The 24,207-nt window shown below is 42.5% G+C and overlaps 1 protein-coding gene across 10 annotated transcripts in view; it reads left to right on the plus strand.

Annotated features, from left to right (window-relative positions):
- The window catches only part of Rbms1 (RNA binding motif single stranded interacting protein 1), a 232,573-nt gene that overhangs the window by 169,684 nt on the left and 38,682 nt on the right, over nt 1-24,207 (plus strand). For all 10 annotated transcript variants that reach the window (XM_057755077.1, XM_057755067.1, XM_057755074.1 and 7 more), the window contains exon 3: nt 19,640-19,698. In XM_057755077.1, the coding sequence (XP_057611060.1) occupies nt 19,640-19,698 (59 nt within the window). The remainder of the gene's footprint in view (nt 1-19,639; nt 19,699-24,207) is intronic.

The following is a 24,207-nucleotide window of genomic DNA, read 5'->3' on the forward strand; positions in this document are numbered from 1 at the left end:
AACCCTTCTGAAAAGACACCCAACAGTGTGTGATAAACACACTGTTGTGTCCCAGATCCTGGAATTTTAGCAAGAACTAATTTATAAATGTCCTTCCCAGATCTTGTAGTTCACCCCAAGTGGTTTTAGAGCATCAACATGTGTTTGTTTCCAGCTACACCAGAGACACAAGGATTAACATTTAAACTCTCGTTATCAAAAACTACAAAGAAATTAGACCTTTAAGTATATATTGTTCTGAAAATTTTTACTGAACAATAATATTAAAACAACTTGGTCATCAATTTAGAATTCCTCTCGAGACTATAAGAAAAGATCTGTGTTACAGGTCACAGAGAGCAGGGACATATGACCCCTGACCTGGACAGCGTACAGCCTGTACAAACCAGAATCTTGGCTTTTCCTTGGACCATTTTCTGTCTGGGATGGGAGGAAATGGGTGTGAGCTGATGGTAAGACCCGGGCAAATCCCGGCTGTCTGTGCAGTCGATTGAGGCTGGCTGGACATGCTGATTTTGCTGGCTAGCCTCAGTGCTCTTGGATGATAAGATGGGGGATCATAATGCCTGCCATGAAGACGAAGTGGGGTGACGTGTGTAGAGTTCCTGGACAGTGTCCACCCAGCACAAACAGGGATGTAAGCAAGGCTGTTTCCTTCCCCTCCCATCTTCTGACTGTGTGTGCACCAGGTTTGCTTGTGTTCACACTTTTCCATCTCTTAGAATCATTGCTTTTCTTTCCTGTTTAATTCTTTTTAAATGAAAAACAATCAATTCGACTGCCATTTTTTAAGCACCTGTCATTTAAGAGACATTGTGATAGATAGTAGATTTAAAAAAGATGCATGTGACATAGTTCCTACCCTAACAAGATTAAAATATATTTGAGAAGTAAAGGGAGGTCAGTGGATAGATGGGTGGTGGAAGGATGGATGGTGTAGGATTCTTGTGATTCTGATATGCAGAAATACCAGATTTGTTCATGATGAGTTTGATAGGCATTTTCATTTAGACCATATTTAAATAGATCATTGATTATCATGTAACTTTTTAGTATCAAGCATATAAAGTTCAGTGCCCCATCCTATATTCTATGTTCTGTTACTATTATAGTTACAGAAGAATTCAAAATTGCACCATCCACAAGCTCCCAGTTGTGTCAACCCCTGGTCTCTCTTGGAATCCTTTTTATGTACGTCATAAATATTTATAAAAAATGTTCTCTTTAATTCGTGATATATGTATAGTAAGGACTACCAGCTAGTTCCAGATATTGAGGTGCTTAAAGAATACTCGTAACTTACAGATGGACTGCTGTCTCCAAGGCTCTTAGCTCTGCCTGTTGCTAGGTGCCAGGTGAGGCATTGCTCCTGGGACTCTGTACAACTGAGGAAACTGGTACCCACAGAAGACAGTTTTCCAGAGTCACGTGAGGCTCAGCCCAGCTTAGCCTCCTTCACCAAGCCCTCAATCTGAGATTCTGGCTCCTTCCCTACAAGATGCCCTTTTCTCATTCACAAGAAAGATACTTGATGGGTCAGTGGCTGCCCAGCTTGCTTCCCTAGTTTCATGGGGTTCAGATGTGAAATTGGTGACACACAGAAATCCCAGATCTGCTAGGCTGGCTAACTTCAGACTTACTCAGATTTTTAAAAATTATTCTCACTCTTAGATAGTAAATATGGCTGATTTTCCAATGTTTTTGTCTCTTTTCTCTTAAATCTTTTATATAAAAAATTAGAGAGAAAGAGAAGCAGACTTACAGACAAGACAGCTTATGGCAGTCAGCATCCTCCTTTCTCTAAATTAGTCCCAGGAATTAAACTCAGGTCATCAGGTCTAGGGGCAGGCAGGCACCTCTATCAATGGAGTCATCCCATAGCCCATAAATGTGGGCTATCTACCATTCTAACATGTGATCTCATATCATATATGCTATTCATGCACAAAGTGATTGCGGCAAAGATTATATGGAAAGTTGTAAAGTTTAGTCTGCGGCTGAAGCCCCAGGCATTGGGAATGACCAAGGAAGAACTAGGGAGTGCTGACTGTCCACAAGATGCAGCCTGAACAGGGAGAGTAAATACAGAACCTTGCCCAGCAAGCTGAAAGGAAACACAGCTAGGACTTTCAGGCAGATACTGCTCTTCAGAGGGTCTCAAAGATCAGTCCCAAAAGGTGAGTGGTTATCACCCTTACACGCAGCATTAACAGCAAGCATAACAAGTATAGAACTCAGGTTGTGTTAATGATTTGTACCCACTTTAAAGTAACTGCCACCAGCGTAAGATAGCAGTGAACTCACTTTCACTGTGACAGGAATGATGCCAAGCTGCTGTCTGCCACAGCAAGGAATGTGTTAAACCAGGAAAGAGACACCAGCCCCCAAAACGTGTGTCTGGCCAGACGACAGCAGCCAGCACCCACAGGTCTAAGTAGGACACACACCAGATCGCAAGTGCTTGTGGGAAATGTTGCCCTACTCACTGCCTTTTTATAGTCATTACAGATTGGAATGAGGATATTTGGGGCCTATTGGGTTAAGGAAACAATTATTAAAATTAATTTTTATGTTTTTTATTTTAAATATGAATACTAGAAAATTTTAAATTATATATATGTATATGAGTTTTATATATATATAAATGGGTTGTATATGTGGTTTTATTTTTGTGGAAAGCAGTGATCTAGGTTTGTGGGAGGGCTATGTATGGTTTCTTCACAATGTGTGACTGAATCTAAGAGAGTTTTTGGGTTTTATTGCTTGCTTAATTGTTTTTTTTTTTGTTTGTTTCTTAGTGTTGACTGTCTCCTCATGGAAACAAGGATATACCGTTTCACCAGCGACATGGTTTTCTCATTCACACGCTATTCCATGGTGTATTTAGATCCCTTACAAGTTTTCCCTACAGTCTTTGCTGCAGTCGCTGGTGCATATTTGCAGTGGTTTTCTTAGGTGTATGTTGTAAATGATGTAAAGCTTCTGCTGTATGTTGGCAGTGGCTTCTGGTAGAATCATATGGCCATTTTGCCATTGTCTTCTGCTTTAAAACTTTTTTTTTCTTTTTTGTAGTTAATACATCTTTGCCAGTTGGCTAAGTAGTACGTAGTCTCTGTTTCAAAAGAAAATACAACTAAATTTTACACTAGCAGGAGCTGCCCAGTGTGAAATAATAGAAGAGTGGAGCTTGTCCTAACCCTGATTGGATAGAGGTTAAATTCACCTGTGGTCATTGCAAAAATACATCAGACCTGGTAATTATTCCAAGTTATACTTCTAATGAATGGCTGTCCTCTTTGTCAGCCACAAAAAAAACATAAGAAATAATAACGTAAAATGCATAGAATCCTAGCAGGGTGAATCTTGTGGGAACCAATCCATAGATATGACCTAGAAACCACATCTCATGTAGCTTTAGAAATACATAATGACTATCCTAAGGGAAAGAGTCCATCTCAACTGGGAAGTTTTTAATTGGCATGGCTACTTGGGATGCAGTTACATCAGGATTGCGTATCCAGTTAGCCAGGAGTCTCCAAAAACTCCGCCCTGTGCTTTCTGAGGTGGAGACGCGCACACGGAAGGAGGCTAAGCTCACGTCAGCTCTCCTTTGTGTCTAGCAGGAGCAGGGGGAGTTTATACCGAGAAACTGGTGGTTGCTGTGGTCTCAAGCATCCCAGCGTTCTCATACAGCCACCTGAATGCCACCTTGGAGCTTGTTGTCTCCTATAATTGTCCTCTCTGGGTTGGCTGTGTCACCGTGACAACAGCAGCCGCTCGACCAGTGGACAGCTCGAAGGCTCCCAACCTCTGTTTTGGTGCTTTCCTTCTCCTCAGGAGCTGGGAATCATCAAATGTCTGCATTTTCAAAAGATGCTTTGTTACTTTCCTACTAGACTACACTTAACGAAACACTTCCCCCATCCAAAAAAACAGCTTACACATTCTCTTTTTTGCCTTTTTAAGCAGTAGATCGTTTCAGTCAGATAACCATTGGGCCTGGAGTAATTGTCTGTCTTTGCTGTGCCTATAAGTACACATCATTCTTCTCAGAACGTAAGGCTACTTCCCCTTTCTGCCGTGGAGATTGGGCGGCATGGTTGTTAATCCTCATCATTTTGCTCTTGTTACATGGTGAGCTAAAGGAATTTAGCCTCCTTTTATGGGATAAATAAATCTGCTTTTCCCCCTCCGTTTCAATATAAATCTTAGGTATATATTAAACAGGATTCCTCGTTTTACTCAAAGACTATTAAGGAGGTGGTTTCCCCCATAATCTTTTCAAGTCTCTACTTGTTTTTGTATAAATTTCAGCTTCCGTACCCTGGAACGGTAGAACTAAAGGATTGGATGGTAGTCTTTCTTCTTCCTCAAAGATAGGGTTGTGTTATATGATTTCCCTGGTGGGTGCTTTTTGTGGCACGAGTCCCTCCTTGATCCTAGTAATGGTCTGTTCTGTTTTAATTATTTCCTTAACACACATTGTCTGTCACTCAAGTTTGGCTGCTAAGCAAGCTGCAAAAGGAACTGGACATGAACCCATTCTCTCTACAGAGTGATGTGATTTCTCACCTGACTCGTTTGCGCTGAGGGGAAGTGGAAAGATTTGGTGTGTTGGTGCATTTCCCTGGATATTATTCTGCTTCCTCCGGAACCAGGACTAGCACCAGTACCTGCTTTTCTGGAAAGATTCTGTGTGTTGGTGTGTTTCCCTGGGCATTACTCTGCTTGCTCCAGAGCCAGGACTAGCACCAGAACCTGCTTTGCTCGCTGCCAACGGTCCAGACAGGATTCCATGTGGAATCCCTCCCAGAATCGGCTGTTACAGATGTCTCAGAGTTCATCCCAGAAGCACTTGGCAGAGCCTCTTCCTGACTCTTACTCTACATGCCCACACGTTTATTATAAACTTAGCACAATTACAGATCCCCCATTGTCTGTTCGTTCACTTGATGTTTTTTTGTGGTCCTAAATACATAATACGAAATCTCCTTATGGAATGTTGCGCCATTGGAACTCTCTAGTACTGTAGATGAATGTTCTATGGGTAGAAACACAGTATGTCCTCATTATAAACAAAAACATTCCTAGAATTGAGTTTGCAAACTCATCATGGTGTCATCGTCAAGTGGATGAGCGGGCATAGGCATCTTGGGACAGGACACATGGTCATACATTTGATGTCTTCTCAGCAAATCGTCCTGCATCTCTTGTCATTATCTCGTGTTCTGATCGGAAAGTACTGCAGCTTCATCTCTCTGAAGTGCCTGTTGGTTTTCGAAAGACTGACTTGTCACTCACTCACTGCCTTCTGAATTCCTCTCGCGGTTGTTTCCGCCTCCCCTGTGGTTTAGGGTCTCTTGGCTAGAAGGAAATTTCACTTTCATTTAATGAACCTGGTCTTAGTGTCTGGTCTTGTCCACTCCCCGTGCCTTTCTGTCCTGCTGCCTCTGTGATGAAATCTAGGATTAGAGAGGGATGGGAGTCAGGCCTAGGCGCTGCACTGATCTGCAGCCTAAGGCATTTTCTGCCACCTTTTCGAATCCAAGTATTTTTAAGAGGAAACTTAGAGGACTTGGGGCAGGTGATTAATGACCCAGTGTAGGTCTGGGTATTACGGGGGCAGTTATAACCTTCTTTCTAAATGCAGTTTGGAACAGGCCTGTTGAAAGGTCTGAGGCTGGCCTGGTGGACCTGGTCAGGTAAAAGAAAACAGCATTTTGATAAGCTGAGCTCCTAACCGTTGAAGAGTTAGAGAGGTACTTGATTTTTGTTTGGGACTTTATCTTGTATTCTACTCCAGTTCTAAGACAGGTACTGTATTCCTCATAAGAGAGGGGTTATAATATCAGGATCAGAATGGAATTTATGTGTATTTTGTATTTTTTTTCCAAATGAGCAGAAGAGAAATATTCTTGTCATATCCCTTTTTAATTCAAGCTGAAAGAAAGCCCACCTGGGACTAGGGAGGTGGCTCGGGGGTGCTAGGTGCCCACAGCAACGTTTTCTGTTCAGTTGCTAAAGCACTTGCCCTGAATTTGATCCCCAGAATCCGTGTGGAAATGCCAGGGTGTGGCGGTATACACTTGTAATCCAGTGCTGGGAAGGTAGAGACAGGAGGGAGGAGCCCTGAAGCTCACTAGTCATCAAATCTAGCCTAATTGGTGCATTCAAGGCCAGTTCTCAAAGGATATATGACGTCCCTGAGGTTGTCTTCTGTCCTCCACTGCATAGTTATCCACACACACATAAACATGTGTGCACGCATACACACACACACACACACATACTTTCAAAAAGAAAGTCTATCGATATATTTGTATATGATATACAATATATGTATAAAGTGTACATATTTATGGTATACCATATATATGGTATATCTATATACCAGTATATGTATAAAGCACACTATATTTTCCTCCTAATTACCTCATTATCCAGCAGCACCTTGGCCTGGGTCTGCAAACATATGTTCACCTCCATCTGAGTGGTACTGTAGCCACCCCCCTCCAGAGATGGTGCACTTGAACTTTAAAGGACAAAGTAGTTTTTAGTTGAAAAGAACTGTTTGTATATATGCTTGTGCATACAGTGTGTTCATGTTGTGTGGGGACATTCCCAGCTGCACTCGTTGATGTCATGCTTTCAGATTTTCCGACAGCACTGGTGTTTTTGCTCCCTTTTGAAAACTAGTCATTTCTCCCCAGAGTCTAAGGGGTCTCTTCAGGGTCCATGAAACACTTCCCTCATGTTGGTACACATTTTACTTTAATTAAGTTTCTTTAATTATAGTTTTTATTCTTGCATATGTGTGTGTGTATGTGTTTATGCTAGCACACTCCATGACATGTGTCAGAAGACACCTTTGTGAGGGCCAGTTCTCTACTGTTTGCCTTCTGTGGGTTCCAGGGATCAAACTCCATTCATTAGATTGCGGGGCAGTGCTCTACCCACTGAGCCATCCTTCTGGTCTCTTTCCTTCACCTTTTTCAAGCATAAAGTCTAAACAAAGCAGCCAAGGAGGGAGGAAGCTCAGGAGCAGGCTGCTCTGCTGCCTCAGCAGGGTGGTGACAGGAAGTGCAAGGAGACACCATTGCTGATAAGTGCCCACAGCAGCCTCATCTGGAGCGGCAGGAACACAGCAAGCCTTCTTGCTGCTATCTTGATGTTCACATGTGAATTCTTTTGTTTGTGGCCTGCTTGGTTCATAGACAATTTTATAGAATTTTATTGAGCTCTATTTACCTTTTGATTTGAAGGTGAAATTTACAAAAAGTAAATCCTATCAAGGGTGATTTCTAAAGGGTATTATTGAGCCTGCATTTTTCACTCAGTCATCTATATAAGCAACTCTTGTTATTGACATTAATTCTATTGATCTATCTAGCTCCACTCTCAAAGCAGGAAAACTTGACTCTTGCTCTCCAACACAGAATATTTCCAGATTTTTTTTAAAAAAAAATTTATCTGTTAGTAAGGTAAACAAAAATGGTTAGCCTCAGATAGACTTGAAGTTTTATGTAATGTTAGAACAAACTGAGGCCTGTGAGAACTTTCAAGAAAGGTCAGAATCACAGAATAAATTTAGCTGTCAGGAAACTTCTTTGCACTTACTTTTTGGGTTATCACTGGTGCCCTACAGTGACCGTGGAACCCCTCTTAGGTCAGTTTGTAAAGGACTGTGTACCCCCCACCCTCCACCAGGCAGTCACCTGACTCACCCTAGAAACACTTCAGACTCCCCACTGTTTCCCATAAAAAAATGGCCTTTCTTCCCCATAGTCTCCTCTCCCAGGTCAGTGCCCAGGAGGCCTGCATCTGTGGCTTGCTCTAGATAAGGCTCTGGAGCTTCATACATGGCTCTTCGCCTTTTGCAAGTGCTTGTAAGATTAATATATCACCCTCCTTGTTGCTGTGGCTCACCCTGTGAGAATGCAGGTCACCGTGGAGGGGGCCATGGGAGCAGAACAGCTCTCAAACTGCAGGGGCCAGAGCATGAGGCTGCTTGCTCCTAGCTGGGTTGATCAGGAAGCCGAGAGTAGACATGTAGTAGGGCCAGACTATAAAACTTAAAGACCCACCCTAATGACTCCCTTCCTCCAGAGGGGCTTTGCTTCCTGAAGGTTCTTCAACCTCCCATAGCATCACTACCAGCTGGGGTCCAAACCTTCCAGTTCAGAGCCTATGTGGAACATTTCACATTCTAGCCACAACCAGGTTCTCGGAAGCATTCAGAATAATTGTCTTCAGACGTGAAGTACTCAGTCAGAACAGGCTGTAAGTACTGCTTCTCCACTCTTCTCCTCCTTAATATCGAATGTTCATTATTTATCAGACACCATGCTGAAGCCCCACGCTCAGAGTGGTAAACAAATCATCCAGGGTTGCAAGCCTGGTTAAGATAGAGCCATGCAGGGAGCGTGGTGTGGTTGAGGATGCTGCTCCAGGGCACTGTGTTGTGGGCTTTCGTGGGCACAATGCAGAGGCAGTGTCTAGCTCATTCTGCAAAGGTCAGGAGAGGCTTGCTCTGGGGAAGTGCTGTTGAGTCCTGCAGAATGACAGTGCATTTACCATGTGAGGTATTGTGTTACAGAGCAGAAAATGAAGATTGAGCAGAACGGGTTCAAAGACCTATAAAGAAATACACAGTTAGGCTAAAGCTGGGTTTTTTCTGTTTGGCTGCCATAACCAGGTGCCACAAACTGAGGAGCTTAAAACAACAAATGTCCATTATCCTCCAGTTCTGGAAGGTAGAAGTCCACGTTTGATGTGTCAGGAGGGCCGTGCCCAGGAGAGGCCTCTCTTGTCTTTTCCTAGCTGTGACATAAGGTGATTGACAGTTCTTAGTGCTGGTAGCCTGAACAGCATCCTGCCCTCCGTGACCTGCACCGTTGCTTAGCCGCCTCTGCCTTTTTATGCATTGGTTTTCCTCTAAGAGGGGTACTGGTCTTACTTGACTACAGCCCCCAAGAGGGGGAGCATATCTTGTCTTGATTACATCTGCAAAGAGGACGCTGTTTCAAAAGATAACATGCAGAGGACTTTGTTAGAGATTCTGCAGTATTCTGACATCGTCCCCTCCCATCTAGCTCTGGGACATTTATATATATGAGAGTGTACCACCAGTCACTTGATGTGTAGGGCACAGTTTTTGTTTTTTCTATTTTCATTTTTTTAGAACATGCTGGCTGAGGACCAGACCTTTGGGCATGTCCCTTAGAGGCTTTTCTTCATGTTAACCAAACACTGGTTCCATGAGTTAGCCGCTTCTCCACCAAATTTCACCTTTCCTGATCTCATCACGTGAGTTGCGAGCACATAATTTCTGTGTATTTAGTGCAAATAAAGCATCCCCCTCTTTCTCACCACTTCCCGAATAGAGCCAGCATCCTGTGCACATGGCTGGACTGTTAAGGAATCCACTGGTTGTGTGAGTTTTCCAGGGAGACATGAGCACACGGCTTTCTACCCAAGAGAGGGCACAGATGACACACTGAGGAACCATTAGGTTTACTGAGGTCATTTACAGAAGAAGCATCATCAAAAATCCCACCCCAGTATGGCTGACAATGCAAAGCATTGCAAGTTGCTCCTGAACAATTTACAGGCAGATCCGCTATGGCGTGGCCTCACTTCCAAGTACTGCCTGTACAGCCTTGTGGGGTGGCCTTGTGAGTGCCGAGGTTCCTTAGCTTTGAGTCTTAGGGGCGGCTTCCTCCCTCCAGGAGGGAGTATTCCCATTTAGAGGAAACAGCCACATACTGGTACTTGATGTTTTCCCAAGTCTCTCTAGTTTTTCAGAACTTGGCTTTCAGTCAGTTTTCACTTCCCCAGCTCTTTATGTCTAGCATCTCGGGAGTTCTTTGTTCTTTCAAAGAATCTCACATTTTACAGCACAAGCTTACCTGTCCTGTTGCACAACATTCTGCAAAACAACCAAGACTGGGGAAATTCTTATGACTGGGTCAAACAGTAGATAAGCATTTACCAAATCATTGTTACTTACAGCCCCGTCCCTTGCCACATACAACCAAAACACCTACTGGAAAATGCCGTGAATTTGAGGTACAGAGAGTGTGAGCCTAGCACCTTCATTTAGGTTGTGGCAATTGAGTGGAACTGGCATGGAAGTCATGTTAGAGCATCCGCTCCACTTCTGCTGCATTCTTTCATACAAAGCTAATTTCTCTCTGCCTTTCGTACGGTGCAAGCTTCGGAGCCCTCGCATCTCCACTCCTGTGTCTTTGAAATGCTGGCTCATCTTTATCTGCAGCATCTAAGGACAGTGTGGTTCAGGGACAAACCTGTGGGTAATCAATATGGGAGCCTTATTTATCCCTCTCCTTCATCTCTGCTCTTGGAGCTGCAACTGTTGTCACAAGTGACCTTTTGAGCTGAGTAAATTTAAAGATGTCAGACTGCTGGCTGGCGTTCCCTTATGTAGACCAAGTGTGCCCTTCACCATGATGGGTTTATACCGTAGTCTCTCCACATTTGTAAGAAGTGAAATAAGGAAGGTAGGTGCTGTTTCCCTCTTCAGTCTTCTTCTCAGCCTGGCGCCACTGGACTGCAGGCCAGTGGAGCATTGCTGCCCTCCCAAAGGCTGAAGCGTACTTGGTAACCAATATACTGGTGCCCCATTTTGTATCACGGCCAACTTGAGTGTAAGTCCAAGAAGCATCCAGTTTGACTCTGATGCTTTTGGCTTGTGGCAGAGTCAGTTACGTTGAAGTAATTTTGCATTCTGTTCTGAGGGTTTCAGAAAACATGCTTGCCTTAGGCCTCTGTCCTTCTGCACTGCTTTGAATGACGTGGTCATTTATGGCTTTCAGTGCTGGAGTTGTGAACATCCAGTTTCTGTAGCCTCTGACTGGTTGCGTGCATGCATCTGTCTGTCTGTCTGTGTGTGTGTGTCTATGTCTCTTGAGATTTTCGACTTTGCTTTATTTTTTTAAGTACATCGTATTAGAGCTTCTCCCAGGCCCCAACTCTGGAATTTTCTATTTGTTACTAATTTTTTATCTCATGTTAAACTCCTAAATTGCTTTCATTCCTATGATCCTATAAGCTAAATTCGGATAAAATTTCCACCCATATCTATTTTCCAAGACAACATATAGGAGTTCTCTTCTATCTTTGTCCATTCCTTCACACGCACACACTTCTTTCTCTTTGGTACCAAGCACACTTTCATTGGGAAAAAAATTATATTGCCTGTTTATGTTTTATGTATTCAACCAACATATGTTGAGTACTTATGTGCAATATGCAAAGAAAACTGCTTTAAAAGTAACAAAAATGACAGGTCTGTTCTTTCTCAACATATTGCAATATAAGGTCACATTAATATTTTGGTAAGAAAGTACTTTAGGTTGTTGTCATTGGTATCCTTATTTGGAGAGGAGGGTGGAGGAAAAGCCATTATGGACCAAACTCTGTCTTCTGTGTGGTAGCTATTGCTGGCTTTTTTATAGAGGAGGATACCAAGAATGTCCCAGAGCTGGTCATTGGCTGTATTAGAACTTGAGGCCACATCTCCATAACTGCCTTCTGTCTGTTATAACCAAGTTTTCCTTATAGTAAATTACTATATAAGGTGAGACTATCAAGGCAGCAGAAGAAATACATTATAGATTTTAGTGGGAGAAGAAAACAGTTTAAAAAATAATCATGATGGATATATCAATCCAGAAATAAAAGATTACCTTTTAGAGTCAAGTTGTCTTTGCTTTATGGCTTGCATATTAATCAGTGTATGAGACTTTGAGATCAGTTGCATGACATACACTTAGAAACCATCCTTGGTTCTATTTCCAACATATAATACCTCTCCCTAATATAGTATTTGGGAACAGTAATTTGGGTCCAAGCATCTGTAACTGTAGAGAGCTGCGGTATAGTGACTGTGTAAATAGTGTCAGGATGTATGTGAGCATCGGTGTGCTGTGCGCTCTTGAGGAACTGCTTGAGCTTGGTTGCCAATTGTGATAGAATTTGTTCTAAACTGCAGCCATAAATCCATGCTGTAAACCCAAGTCTCTATAATGCTTTTGATTTAGAAGAGAGGCTGTACATTTTTTACAGAATATCCCCCTCGCCCATGAGCATCTTTACTGTTCTTTAACAAGATTGGTGATTCTATACACTTTTTATTTCCAGCTGGATATGGTATGATCAGTACTGGTTTCATGGAGGAAAGTTGATGGCAATGGTTTATTAGTTTATTAGCTCCAAAATCTTGAGGAAAATGACTGATTTCATTTGAATGTATAGGATGTATTGATCTTTTAGTGTTGAGAAGAAACAGGTGAGTAGGTCTGTGGTCTGTGTTACCTCTTGAAGAATAAGGGTGGCATAGCTGTTGGTCCCAGAATCTCCCGTCAGCTCACCAGCTGCAAGACAGCCAGGCTAGTTGCCCCTGAGACCACACGATGATGAGCTGAATTCTGCAATTCATCCCAGCCAGCAGGCTCTGGGCCGAAATCTCTGACTTCTCCAGTTCAGAAACATGAACTAGAGGGTCTCCTTCTCTGTCTTCTGAATTCATGACAGGCCCCTGGCTCTCCCAGCAGACACCTGGGACTGTTTTTCTCAGAAGTTTAATTGAGCTTTTAAGGCTCCTCCAGAGAAGCCATTTGTCTTAAGTCTCTGCTGGCCTCTGGAAACCCCCAGCTCTCATCAGTCGTCCATACTAATTTTTAAGCATACAAAGCAAATTAAAGACATGGCTCTCCTTGCTAATCTCGGGCATAAAGTTTTCCATGAATCTTGCTAAAATCTTGCTTTTGCCATATAATTCTAGAGTTGAAAAGTCTGCAACCAAGATCAGTTCTCTTTCTCTGGAAGGCAGGCCACCCCAGGACCATCCCGCCTTTGATTTCTGTTGTTTTCTGACGGGCTTGCAGGAAACATATTCTGTGTTCATGGTTTTTCCTAGGCTGGCCCTGGATTTCTGTGCACCCCAAAGGCCGACATGTTGAGCCTGACATTCCTTCTGTATTTATGCCTTCTTTGTTTAGGATTCTGCAGACAAGATCTTGGATTTTTATTTTAGTCCTGAGGTGGTTTTGTCCTGAAAAGTCCTCCCAGCCCTCAAAGGGCCGTCCCCTTCATGGTCGATCTGGCATCTTATGCATTTTTCATAGGCCTTGCGTGGTGAAGGTCACACTGGGGCATGCTATGAATACCGGTGAGTTGCGTTCTTGATCTGATCTCTCCTTTGGTGCTATGCTAGTCTTTCCTGTGATCGGCTGGCCTTCCGCACCAGGGCTTCAGTTGCGGCTGACCTTCAGTTCTGCAGTTGCTTTTCTTGCCAAGCGTTTTTCTTCTGGAAACTCTGGTTTTGTCTCCGGTTGTATAAGACCCAGGTCCCTGTGCTGCATATACACCACCACCCCTCGGAACCATACAACACACACAGATGGGGTGATTATCTGAGTTTGGCTACAAAAAAAAAAAAAAAGAAAAAAAAAGAAAAGAAAAAAAGAAATGTCTTTATACATGCTTAATATTTTCATGTCCTAGACCGCTTTTCTGGAAACCATGAATGTTGATAGCATGAAACATAAAGTCTTAGAAAATCTGTTTGAACTTGATTACCTAATTGAAAAATTTCACATCTTGTACCTCATCTTTAAATCCTACTATTTCCTTTGCTAAATAGAGAAAATATTAACCCATTCAATTATTTAGGGCAGTGGGCAAATCACTCCTCCTTGCTTACTAACAGAGTTTGCTGTTAAACGGATGTCATTTGGACCCTATTTTCCTTCCTCTGGCCAAGCACAAAGTTCAATGAGCTAAAGCAAATTTTAGGAAATCCCCTTTTCCTGAGAGGCCCTTGGCAAAACAAAGTAAGAGAAAGGGTAAGCTAGAAAACTTCCCCTTCAGCATCATCCTGTGCCCGTCAGGGTAGGAGTGAGGTTATGGTTGTGGGGGGGGGCAGGCATTAGCTGTAGGTGTGCACTCGAAAGGTCTGAGCGTGAAGATAAGTTTGAATTTTTTTCTGTTTTGTTTTGTTTTTAAAATTTTTATTGTTTACTTAACTTTATTTTATGTGTATTGGTGTGAAGGTTTCAGATCCCCTGGAACTGGATTTTCAGACAGTTGTGAGCTGCCATGTGGGTGCTGGGAATTGAACCTGGGTCCTTGGGAAGAGCAGTCAGTGCTCTTAATCGCTGGGCCATCTCTCCAGCCCCTTGTTTTGTTTTTCTGAGACAAACAAACAAAAATCTGTGTATCCCTGACTGTCCTGTGACTCAATTTGTAAAAGATTGAGGCTGCCTTCGAACTCAGAGATCCATCTACTTTTACCTCCCAAGTACAGTAAGTTTGTATTTGTATATGAGTTTTTATTTTCTTTTCCCCTAACAATTCCAAAATAACAAGAATATATTTGATTGACAGTCTCCAGATTTGCTCCCATGGGATTGATCCATGAATTATTTCTTGTAAACTTTGAGATTAGTTGTCCTTCCTCTCGCTGATATATTTTATTGGATGTTTTATCCCTAGGTAGGCCAGCGTGACCTCTTTCTGAATGTCATCAGCGTCTGTCCCAGAGACATTAGTGGTGGCAGTCTGCCCTTTACTCATCGAAAGCATGCAACTCAAAAGTGGAATTGCTTTGAATCTATCTGTGGTTGGTGACCAACCCACGTTTCTGTAATTGTCAACACACATGGCCTTTAAACTCCAAAGCAAACTTCCTGCCCTGGATCTTCGCTACTTATTAGCTGTGTAGCCCTGAGTGGGCTCAGTCTGTTCCTAAGTTTCACATTTGTAGAGTAAAAGTTATATACCACTTACTCAAGAGGAAACGGTTGTTGGGAAGGTTAAATTAAGAGTCCATCACTCAACAGCCCATGCCACAAAGTCAGAGCTGTATTAATATAATGTCTTTGATGCCCCGCCCAGATTTAACTCACTAAGTCACCAGCTTCGATGTTTTGAATTTTTCTTAGTTTTTCCTCACTCCATACTACCTGTCCTTCTTGCTGTCTGTTATCTATATCGTCACCTCATCTCTCATTGTTCTTAAGAAGTGTTCTTGAGTTTAAAGTAAACATAAAAGCCATTCTCCTGTATTCATGAGCAGTATTTGGCTTTCTCAAATGTAATGCATCTTTTTTGTTAACATTATAAGCACACATTACTTGTAACTGTTGTTTAATATGCTCATTGCTTTTACAGCTTTAATAGCGTCCATAGTATACCCCAAGTCTAGCATGAACACGGCCAAGTAGTACCTTAAACTTGAAATGACCAGTGTGTTGAGATAACATATCAGCCAAGATCGCCATCTCTTGGTGGTGGTTGGTGTAGACGCATCTCTTCCAAGCCCTGGCATATGTTAACTGGGAAAAGGGGATGGGAAGTGGGGAGGGAAAGAGTGTGTGTGCACAGGATTGCACATCCATCGCTTACAACCTGTAGAGAAGTGCACTGTCATTCATATCTAGGACTTTGGGTGATTTTAGTTTTGCCAACCTAATATCTGTGTTCTAATTCCAGTAGTCTGTATTGATTTTGTGATTAGAATAAACTAAAAAGAAAGGGATATTTAAAAGGGAAAGAGCTATGGGAACAGAAAATCACTTTTTAAAAATTAAAACTAAAATATATTTGCTTTTAGTCATAAGTGGAAATGGGAGAGAAAGGAATAAAGGTATATGCAAACTGAAGAAGGCTTAGTATATTCTAAGCAGCTCTTGAGCCTTGTCCACATGAGCGAGTAGGTCTCTGTGAATTTTTGCTTGTTATCCTCTCCCTTTGAAATTCTAATTATCCTGCAGTCGTCATGTCTCTTAATTACTCTTTATCCCTTTACTGCCAGCGCTTCCTCTGGAGTGGATTAGCTACTCTTAGCCAAGAGCATCCTAATCAGGGCAGCGAGGGCTGTGGTCTGAACCTCGCTACTTTGAAGCTGGATAAAACCTAAAGAATCCACATAGGCACAGTAACTTCCCCAGCCCTGCACCTTGCATTCTTGGGTGCGTTCTCCATATTCTTAGAGTCTACATTCTACAAGTCAAGAGCCCCTTAATTTTTTTTAAGCAAATTAAGCTAAGCTGCAAATGGAAAGCAAGTTTTGGACACTTTATAAACTTGTAACCAACCCTCTGTTAATCTTGTGGGCACTGGTGATTTACACAAGTTCTAATTACCTGTAACATCTCCCCATTATTAAATCTGACACCAAGTAAAGCTACCAGAACAGCAGGGACCATTTCGCATTATGCTCCGAGTGGAAAATGTGGAGACTTTAATGAAAGGGAAACCCCTTAGCGCCCCTCACTGGCTCCAAACAATCACCTCCCTGTGTGCAGGAAGCCAGCAGAGTGGAGTAGAGCCTTTCCACCCCTCAGTGAAATCACCGTCTCTCGGTCCTGATGAAAGTCGTTGTGGGAAGGCAAACTGATAAATTTCAGAAACGCCTCTTCTGTTCCTTTCCTCTTTGTCAGGCTCGAGCCATGCATTTGTTTCAGGTTAAAACAACAAAAACTGCTGCCCTTGGAAAAAAGAGAAATCTGTGTCAGTATCGAAATGGAAGGGACCATCAAGTCCATCTGTCTGTCTGTTGTCTCCTTTTATAGCTGAACTAATGAAGGACAGACTGCTTCTTACAACAACTTCATAAATCTGTTGCAATGAAAACTTAAATACTGTGCATTTTTTGAACTTTGGAAATTTAGGCACATCTTAGACTCAAACTGTGATTTTTTTTTTAACCATTTCCAATAATGGGAGCAATAACAGATTGTGAAGATAAATAAAGTATGTAACATGTATATAACACACCACACGTAGCTTCATCATGGTTTGTGGCTCAGCCTTAAGAGTATAAGTAGGAATTTGGTAAGTGTAATCCCCTCTATTATTTCTTCAGTGAATCAGACAATTAGGGCTGGCTTCTGGGAAAAAAGATTTGGGCAGGTCCTTCGGGATCAAGATAGGTAAGCTGGGGTAAACGGACAGATGGGGTAGACGTGTCTGGAGTGGTGTTTGAGGTAAATTTACGCACAGACGGGTCCTCTTTAAAGGACTGGTGGAGGCAGGAGGACCGGTGCTTTTTATATAAGTCTAGACAGCACAGGGAAGAGGGGGATTTGGGGAGCAGCAGAGACAAAGCTCAGCAGGGTTACAGTCTTCATTCAGAAATGACTGTGTTGATGCGGGCCCAGGTAACCTGAGCCTGTGGAAGATTGGGAGAGAAAAAGTATTATTGAATAAACATACAGGGAAGAGATGGAGTATGTTTTTGGGATGCTTCAACAATAGAATTTAGAAAGTGGTGCCCATAAGGCGATTTTTAACTAAATACTATCTTAATGAAATACTAAGACGTTTAAGTAGAAAGAAAGAGGCAAAGACATAAAAGCCCTCACAGAAGTTGTGTGGAAAAAGTCAGGAAAGAGAATTGGCATTTAAAAAAGTTAATTAAACCTCCGTCTCTGGGTAAATGTCCAGATAAAGGCAGGGTTGAGAATCAAAAGCGAAATGTAAAGAGGGAGGTAAGGAAGTGGAATGACAAGGAAGCTCCAGTGGGCCACCGAGATGGAATAGAGCCACCCCGTGGGGCCAGTTCCCACGGTGAAGAGAAGTGCCCATGGTGTAGGCGTGAGAGCCAGCGCCAGTGTTGGGAACACTAGAGAAGAAAGAGTTCAGTGGGGCAGGGATGTGGTGTGGCCTGAGTGTGACCCTCTTCATGTCGCCCTACATCTCTGTGTCCTTGCCATCATGAAGTGTTCAGAGCAGCAGCAGAGGGGACAGTGCCAACTCCTGACCTTCTCCTAAATGTCCTACTGTTTGGCTGACAAAAAGCCCTCTCTCTGAGACCTCAGGCGTAGTATCGTAACTTAAGTGACTTTCAGTCCCTTTACTCTAAGCTGGAGTCACACCGACTGCTCCCTGCTTTTAGAAATGAGTGGGTGACAAAATCTAAGACATGCTTTCAATAAAGACTGCAGATGGGAGAATGCTAGGAGCCACGAAGCCTGTGACCTCGGACGTGGAGGAGCTGCTAAACGGTCATCTTCGTGTCCTTGTTTGGTGTTGGCATGTGTGCTTGTTTATATCTATTTTTTGTAAATGTGGTGATCCGAGTTGATGTTATTATAAATGCTTGGTGCTGCTTCGGGGAATCGAAGGTGTTTGTGTTCATTATGCTTCTTAGATGTAGTTATCACTGGAACCTTAAATTATCTTTCCTTTCATGCCTAGTTAGAACTCATTTGACTGCGTGATTAGACAGAGTGGAAAGAAGAGAGTTAAATGGACAGGAGAGGTGACTCATGCCGTTTGTATCTTCCAGACAAATGTATTTCAGCCACTTTCAATGTACAAGTATAAGTAAGTTATATTCAGAGTGGTGTAAAAAGGGATGTAGATTTCTTAGATCGCCCTACACACTTAAGATACTTGAGGTTTTTTTTCTCTCCCTCCCCAGTGCCTCTGTGCATTTGTGACAGGCTCGACAAGTGCCTAGCCACCTGGCTACATCCCCAGCACTAAAACTCATTCCATCTTTCAATTCTCAAAAGTCAATCATGAGAAAGGCATAAGAGAACATGTTTAAAATCTTGTAAATTAGCAATCAGGAAAGTGGAAGTTTGGAACTTAGCTATGTAGATGTGAGGAAATTTGGGCCCCAGATTCATGAAATATGTCCTGCATGTTTCTCTTGTTTGCTGTGATTTTAAAACAATGCAAATATTATTTTTCAAACTTTTCCCCGAGTCGTTAGAAAACAAGTGTAGGTAGCAGCTCCTCTTCAGGGTCTGCACCAAGAAAGAATGGGGTTAATATCCACATGTGTGTATGAATTACATTTAACTAAATCAGAACACTCTACATTTTCCCTTGCTTTATTTATTAAAACACACGTGAAATGTCACTGCATTTCCTCTCCCCAATTTCTGTGACACCTTAATGAATTTAACCACATTTCTTATGCGCACAATCATTGTGTTAGTGATTAACCCCTGTTCAGTTTCATAATCTCAACCTTACACACATACACACATGCTCACTCTCACCGTGCTAGTAATACCCTAGTTATTACTGAGTTCAAAAGTGACCTTAGTAACAAATATTCGGCAAAAGAAATAAAAAAACTGTCTTACCTGTCTTCCCTTATCTTTTAAGTGTGTTAAGCATAATATATATACAACTGTCTCCCAGCCTGTGACCACACAGCACTGTTCACTGAGCCAGAATGAATAGAAAAAATACAACAGCTTTTTTTGATGCCTGTGTTTCATAAAAGCTATGTGGGTCGTCGAACTTTAATAGATCTGTGGCCTTGTATTTGGCTTTGTAGTTGACTACAGACATAATGTTACCAGAAGGAGGGAAAAAATTGTATAGAGTATACAGTTATTTTTTTTTCCCCTAAAGATTGTCGGGAGAGTACCTGTTCTTCAAGGCTAGACATCAGACTTAATACAGAGCTTCAAAGGCAGATCCTGGCCATTCCATTTTTTAGTTAAGTTCAGAATTCTCATTGTGTGCCTCTTAGTAAAGAACATTTTGTACTTTAAAGTTTGCAGATGTTTGAAAAAAAATGTGTGTGTTCTTTGGACTTGGACATGAATAGGAGTTCCTTATGACTTCTTCTTGTTCCCTTTTGTTTTAGATATGGAAAAATCGTCTCCACGAAGGCAATTTTGGATAAGACAACCAACAAGTGCAAAGGTATGTTTCTGTGGACAGTCATTTCCTGGGCCGTAGCCTTAGAAAGATGAGGGAATGATCTTCAGTTTCACAACTAACCTCATGGTGTTAAAAGGAAAAGCAGGCCTCATATGTCACCCGGTTTCTGTCTTGCACAATATCAGCATATTGCTTACGTTTGTTTTGTCCCTAGTTGAGTTTTGGCTGGAAACCCCACAACTAGCAGTTTGCCAGAATCCTGGCTTTGGCGCCAGTAGAGTTAACATGTAAAATACAATTTGGCATTTAGCCCCTGCCTCTAAAGGGGGGAGTCGGGCTAGAGAATAGCTTTTCTTTCCTGAGCCCGGGGAGATTAGAGCTGCTTACTGGAGACCACTGGACTATACCAAAGAACTGAAAAGATTACATATTGTGTAAATTGGCTCTATTAATTAGAATAGAGTAGTTTTAAGCGGTACTTAATTACATGTTTCAATACTCCCGATTGTTCTCCGCTGAATGCCTGTTGACAGTATTGGCAGCAGGGAGGAGGGAACCATTTTCACTGACCAAATTGTACCAGGGAGGGGAGGTCACGCGCCCCTTTGAAATATGCTGCTGCATTAATTTGATGCACTGACCTTCAGTTTTCCATGCAATTAGGATGAGCTCATCCAGCTCCTTGAGCTGCACGTGGAAGCGTCCGGAGCAGGGCGGCGCAGATGCTCTGTGCATCTGACTTTTAATGATCCAGCGTCTTAACAATAGGCATGTGATTTCTAGGAACATGGAAGAATGGAGTCAGCTGACTTTGACTCTAACTACGGACCCCGGGAATTGAAGGAGGGTTGACAGGAATAGGCAGCGAAGGCAAATCCCCTCATTAATTAGACCCCAGTTTCTTAAGTAGTGCTTGGTGATAGGACCTTGACTTAGCCATGAGAAAGGCAGAGAACGTAAGTGAAGCCTAGGGTGAGGCCTCCCCTTGTAAGCCAGTCCTTTCCTTCAATCTAGACTTGAAGTGGCCCATTGTAGTCGCCCCTCTTCAAAGTGCCTAGATTTAAAGGAGCTATTGTGGCAAATATCTAAGCCCGTGTTTAATCAACATGGCATATGAAGGCAGTTTTGCCTTAGGACAGTGAATAGAGTGTGCTTTATGTAGAGTGGTACCCAATGAATATTTAAAATGAATTAAGCCGGAGAGAGGCAAATGCATGCGGAAATGCATGCACTTAGTTGCCAAGATTAGTCTTATTTAGCATCAATAAATAATTTGGGAGATCAGTCAGACACACACACACACACACACACACACACAAGTCTTTTGGTTTTGTGGAGAAGAATAGGCTCTTGCCAAGCACAAAGCAGGAAGCCGATCTCAAAAGTGAACTTCAAACCGGGAGAGAAATCACAGTGGATAAATGGTTTTAGTCCACCCTTCCTCCCTCCCTTTTTCCTCACTCCAGAGGAATCTGATGTGGCAAAACTGTCACTGGAGTTGGGGAGAGGCCCTCCTCCCAGCAGAGCTCTTCAATGCCAGACTGACAGACAGGTACTGCTCTGTGCTCTTCTCCAGTGGCTGCCTCGTCCTAGAACCCAGAATTCTACCCTGTGTTCAGTGTGGTCTGGGCAAGAACATGAGTGAAAAGAAAGGGCAGGCAGTCTCACACTACCGAACACAAAATTGCGTGGTTGGAAAGTGGCCACAGACAAAGTGGAGAGATTCACGGGGCTTCCAACAAAAGGAAAGGTGATTCGGTGCTGATGGTCAATCCAGAGAGTCTCCTGGATCCCTTCCCAGCAAGCCGGTCTTGGAAGACACTACCCTGTTGGGTCAGGCATGGCCCTTCCCAAGATTCTTGGTCTTGCTAGCCTCTGGGACTGTGCATCAGCAGCTGTGTAGGGAATGGAGTATGGGGTGTGGGAGGTGATCCAGAGTGGGTTTATAAAGTTATGCAGGCCAGAGTGAGTTTGCAGGATGGGGAAGACACAGGAGAACAGTTTGGTTTGTAATAGAGCCAGACAGTGTGCCACCTACAGTAACTTGCTGTGGTTGAGATAGATGGATGGATGGATGGATGGATGGATGGATGGATGGATGGATGGATGGATGGATGGATGGATAGATGGATAGATGGATAGATAGATGATAGATAGATAGATGATAGATAGATAGATGATAGATAGATAGATAGATAGATAGATAGATAGATAGATAGATAGATAGAGATATAAATAGATGGATATAGATATATGTGTGTGTATAGTTTTTCACATAGGATAGTCTGAGTGGCTATAGATGAATTAATACAGAAGAGACACATAGAGAATTACATAATTGAGAAACACTATAGTAAATACAATTTTTAGAGATTGAATTTATTTAAGTACTGTACACATGACACCAAGAGATCTTAGAAGGTCATGAGACCTTTTCACAGACTTATTTGGGGCCCTCTATTTTGGCCAAAGTTAAGTTGAAGAAAATGTTAACTCTAAAATAAGGTACATTATTTGTTGAAGATTGTTTTTATTTTATATTTCAATTTCTGTCAAAATTTAGCAAACAGAAGGCTTCTAAGTGTTTATCAGTAATGTCAAAAGTAGGTTAGGACAGAAAAGCTCGGAAACTGCTTTTAGATGAGAGCATGGATTACATTAACACATAAGAAAAACATGGGTGAGGATAAATCAGGCTGGTAAAGTGAGGACAGAAAAGGCCATTTTTATCACAAAATGAGCCTGTGTTTGGTGGAAACCAAAGCAGATGTGCACAGCACAACTCTGCCCATGTTCAGTCATCTGACAGTGAGGGTAGACTTCAATAAGCAAGATGAATATGACTACTGATGTTCCCGGGACCTGATGACTTAGTCTCCTCGCATCATCAGTGAGCAAAACTACGTGTTACTTTCCACCTTCAAAGGCAGCTGCATCCCTGTTGATACAACGAGCTCTAATTAATTCTATAGACCCTACATAAAATTTTATAGACCTTACATTTACTTGAAAATAGCACAGATAAATGGACAGCGCATAGTTGCATGGTTCCCTGTCTTGTTTCTCTTTAGTAAGTGGTTATGAATTCCTAGAATAGGATTCAACCAAGGCCAGAAACACGTGCTTACAATGACTGAGTGTAACAAGTGTGTATTTCTCTTTTTAAGACAATAAAAACAAAGAATGTTCCTATTACATGAGCAGTTCACAACTTCAAGTACAATAGGTAGCATCCTAGCAGAGATGCTCTGCTTAGTGTAATGTGTTGGAGGTGGCAGAATTGGTAAAAGGCAGTGTCTTTTGTTTGTTTGTTTATACTCTCTAAAGATTGTGGAGTTGTATGAGAAAGACCAAGGCAGAGCTTGCCTGAGAATCTAAGCATGATGCCTATTAGCATAAGCCCCAAGTATGTCCAACCTGTCTCCTACCCTGGCAGTTAAGGAGAACTGTCTGCTTTAGCTGGCATCAGCTGCCTCCTTTTTCTTCCCAGCCTGGCTGTTCCTGTGCTGGCTAAATCCAATCCAGCCTCTCTCAGTCTAGTTCTGAGTACTATAAAGAAGCTGCCGCTTGTTGCAGCTTCCACATCCACATCTCCTGAAATGTCCACTTCTGTAACTGATGGCTTGTTCTGCTCAACTTCCTTTGCAAAGAATCAGGGTTAGAGGCTGGGGCTGCAACATGGCTGTTGAGTGTTTCTGTTTGACTTCGCTGTTGTAGGCGTCGTCACTGTGACCCAGTTCAGTGCTCTCAAAATTACTGTTTCTTTGTCATTTCTGAATATCGATAGTAGGCCTGGCTCCTCTGCTTCCCAGCCTACTAAATAGAGCCATTCTTCTTCAAATTATACTTATTAAGATTAATTTTAGAGCCAGGTGTGGCAGTGCATGTTCTCATGAGGCTGAGGTCCCAGGTAGCCTGTGTTACATAGCAAGACCTCGCCTCAAGCAAAAATTTTAATAAATACATGTTTGTCAATGTGTACACATAGCACACAAGTATAATAGAAATATATGCCTATATAAAAATCAGATTTCATGTGACGAGTTCAGAGAAAAGGTGGTATTTGGCTGGACTCCTGGCTAGTCTTTTAAATTGCACTAAAGATGCTGACCCATTCCTCATTGTATGACGAGGATGCAACAGTTGTGACGGCTTCCGTGCAGTGATTTCTGGTGGATCTGTGAGGGGCGCTGCTGCGGCAGTTCTTCCCGCTAGTCTGCACTGCTGGTGCTGTCTGTGTGCACCTCAGCTCCCCACCCCCTAGTTTCCTGTCCTGGTTTATTGTGACCTGGACCATAGATGATGAGCTCATCGACAGTGTGCAACCGCAGGTGAATGCGCACTGAAGAGCGGCCTTCCTAGGGGCGTTCTGCTGGATTGCACACTGTCTTCAGTCTATACACAGCGAAGGCGGAAGTCTCGGTTTCAGGGAGCTGGAGGCATTTTCATCCTCTCCTTTGTTTTGAAGGGAGCTAATGTTACTTTAGGTAAATGAGCACTTTTAACTAGGTACTAAACGTTAGATCATCTTTTAGTAGCAAATGGTCATAC

The sequence above is a fragment of the Chionomys nivalis genome, chromosome 22, assembly GCF_950005125.1.
Source record: "Chionomys nivalis chromosome 22, mChiNiv1.1, whole genome shotgun sequence".
NCBI classification, from domain to species: domain Eukaryota; kingdom Metazoa; phylum Chordata; class Mammalia; order Rodentia; family Cricetidae; genus Chionomys; species Chionomys nivalis.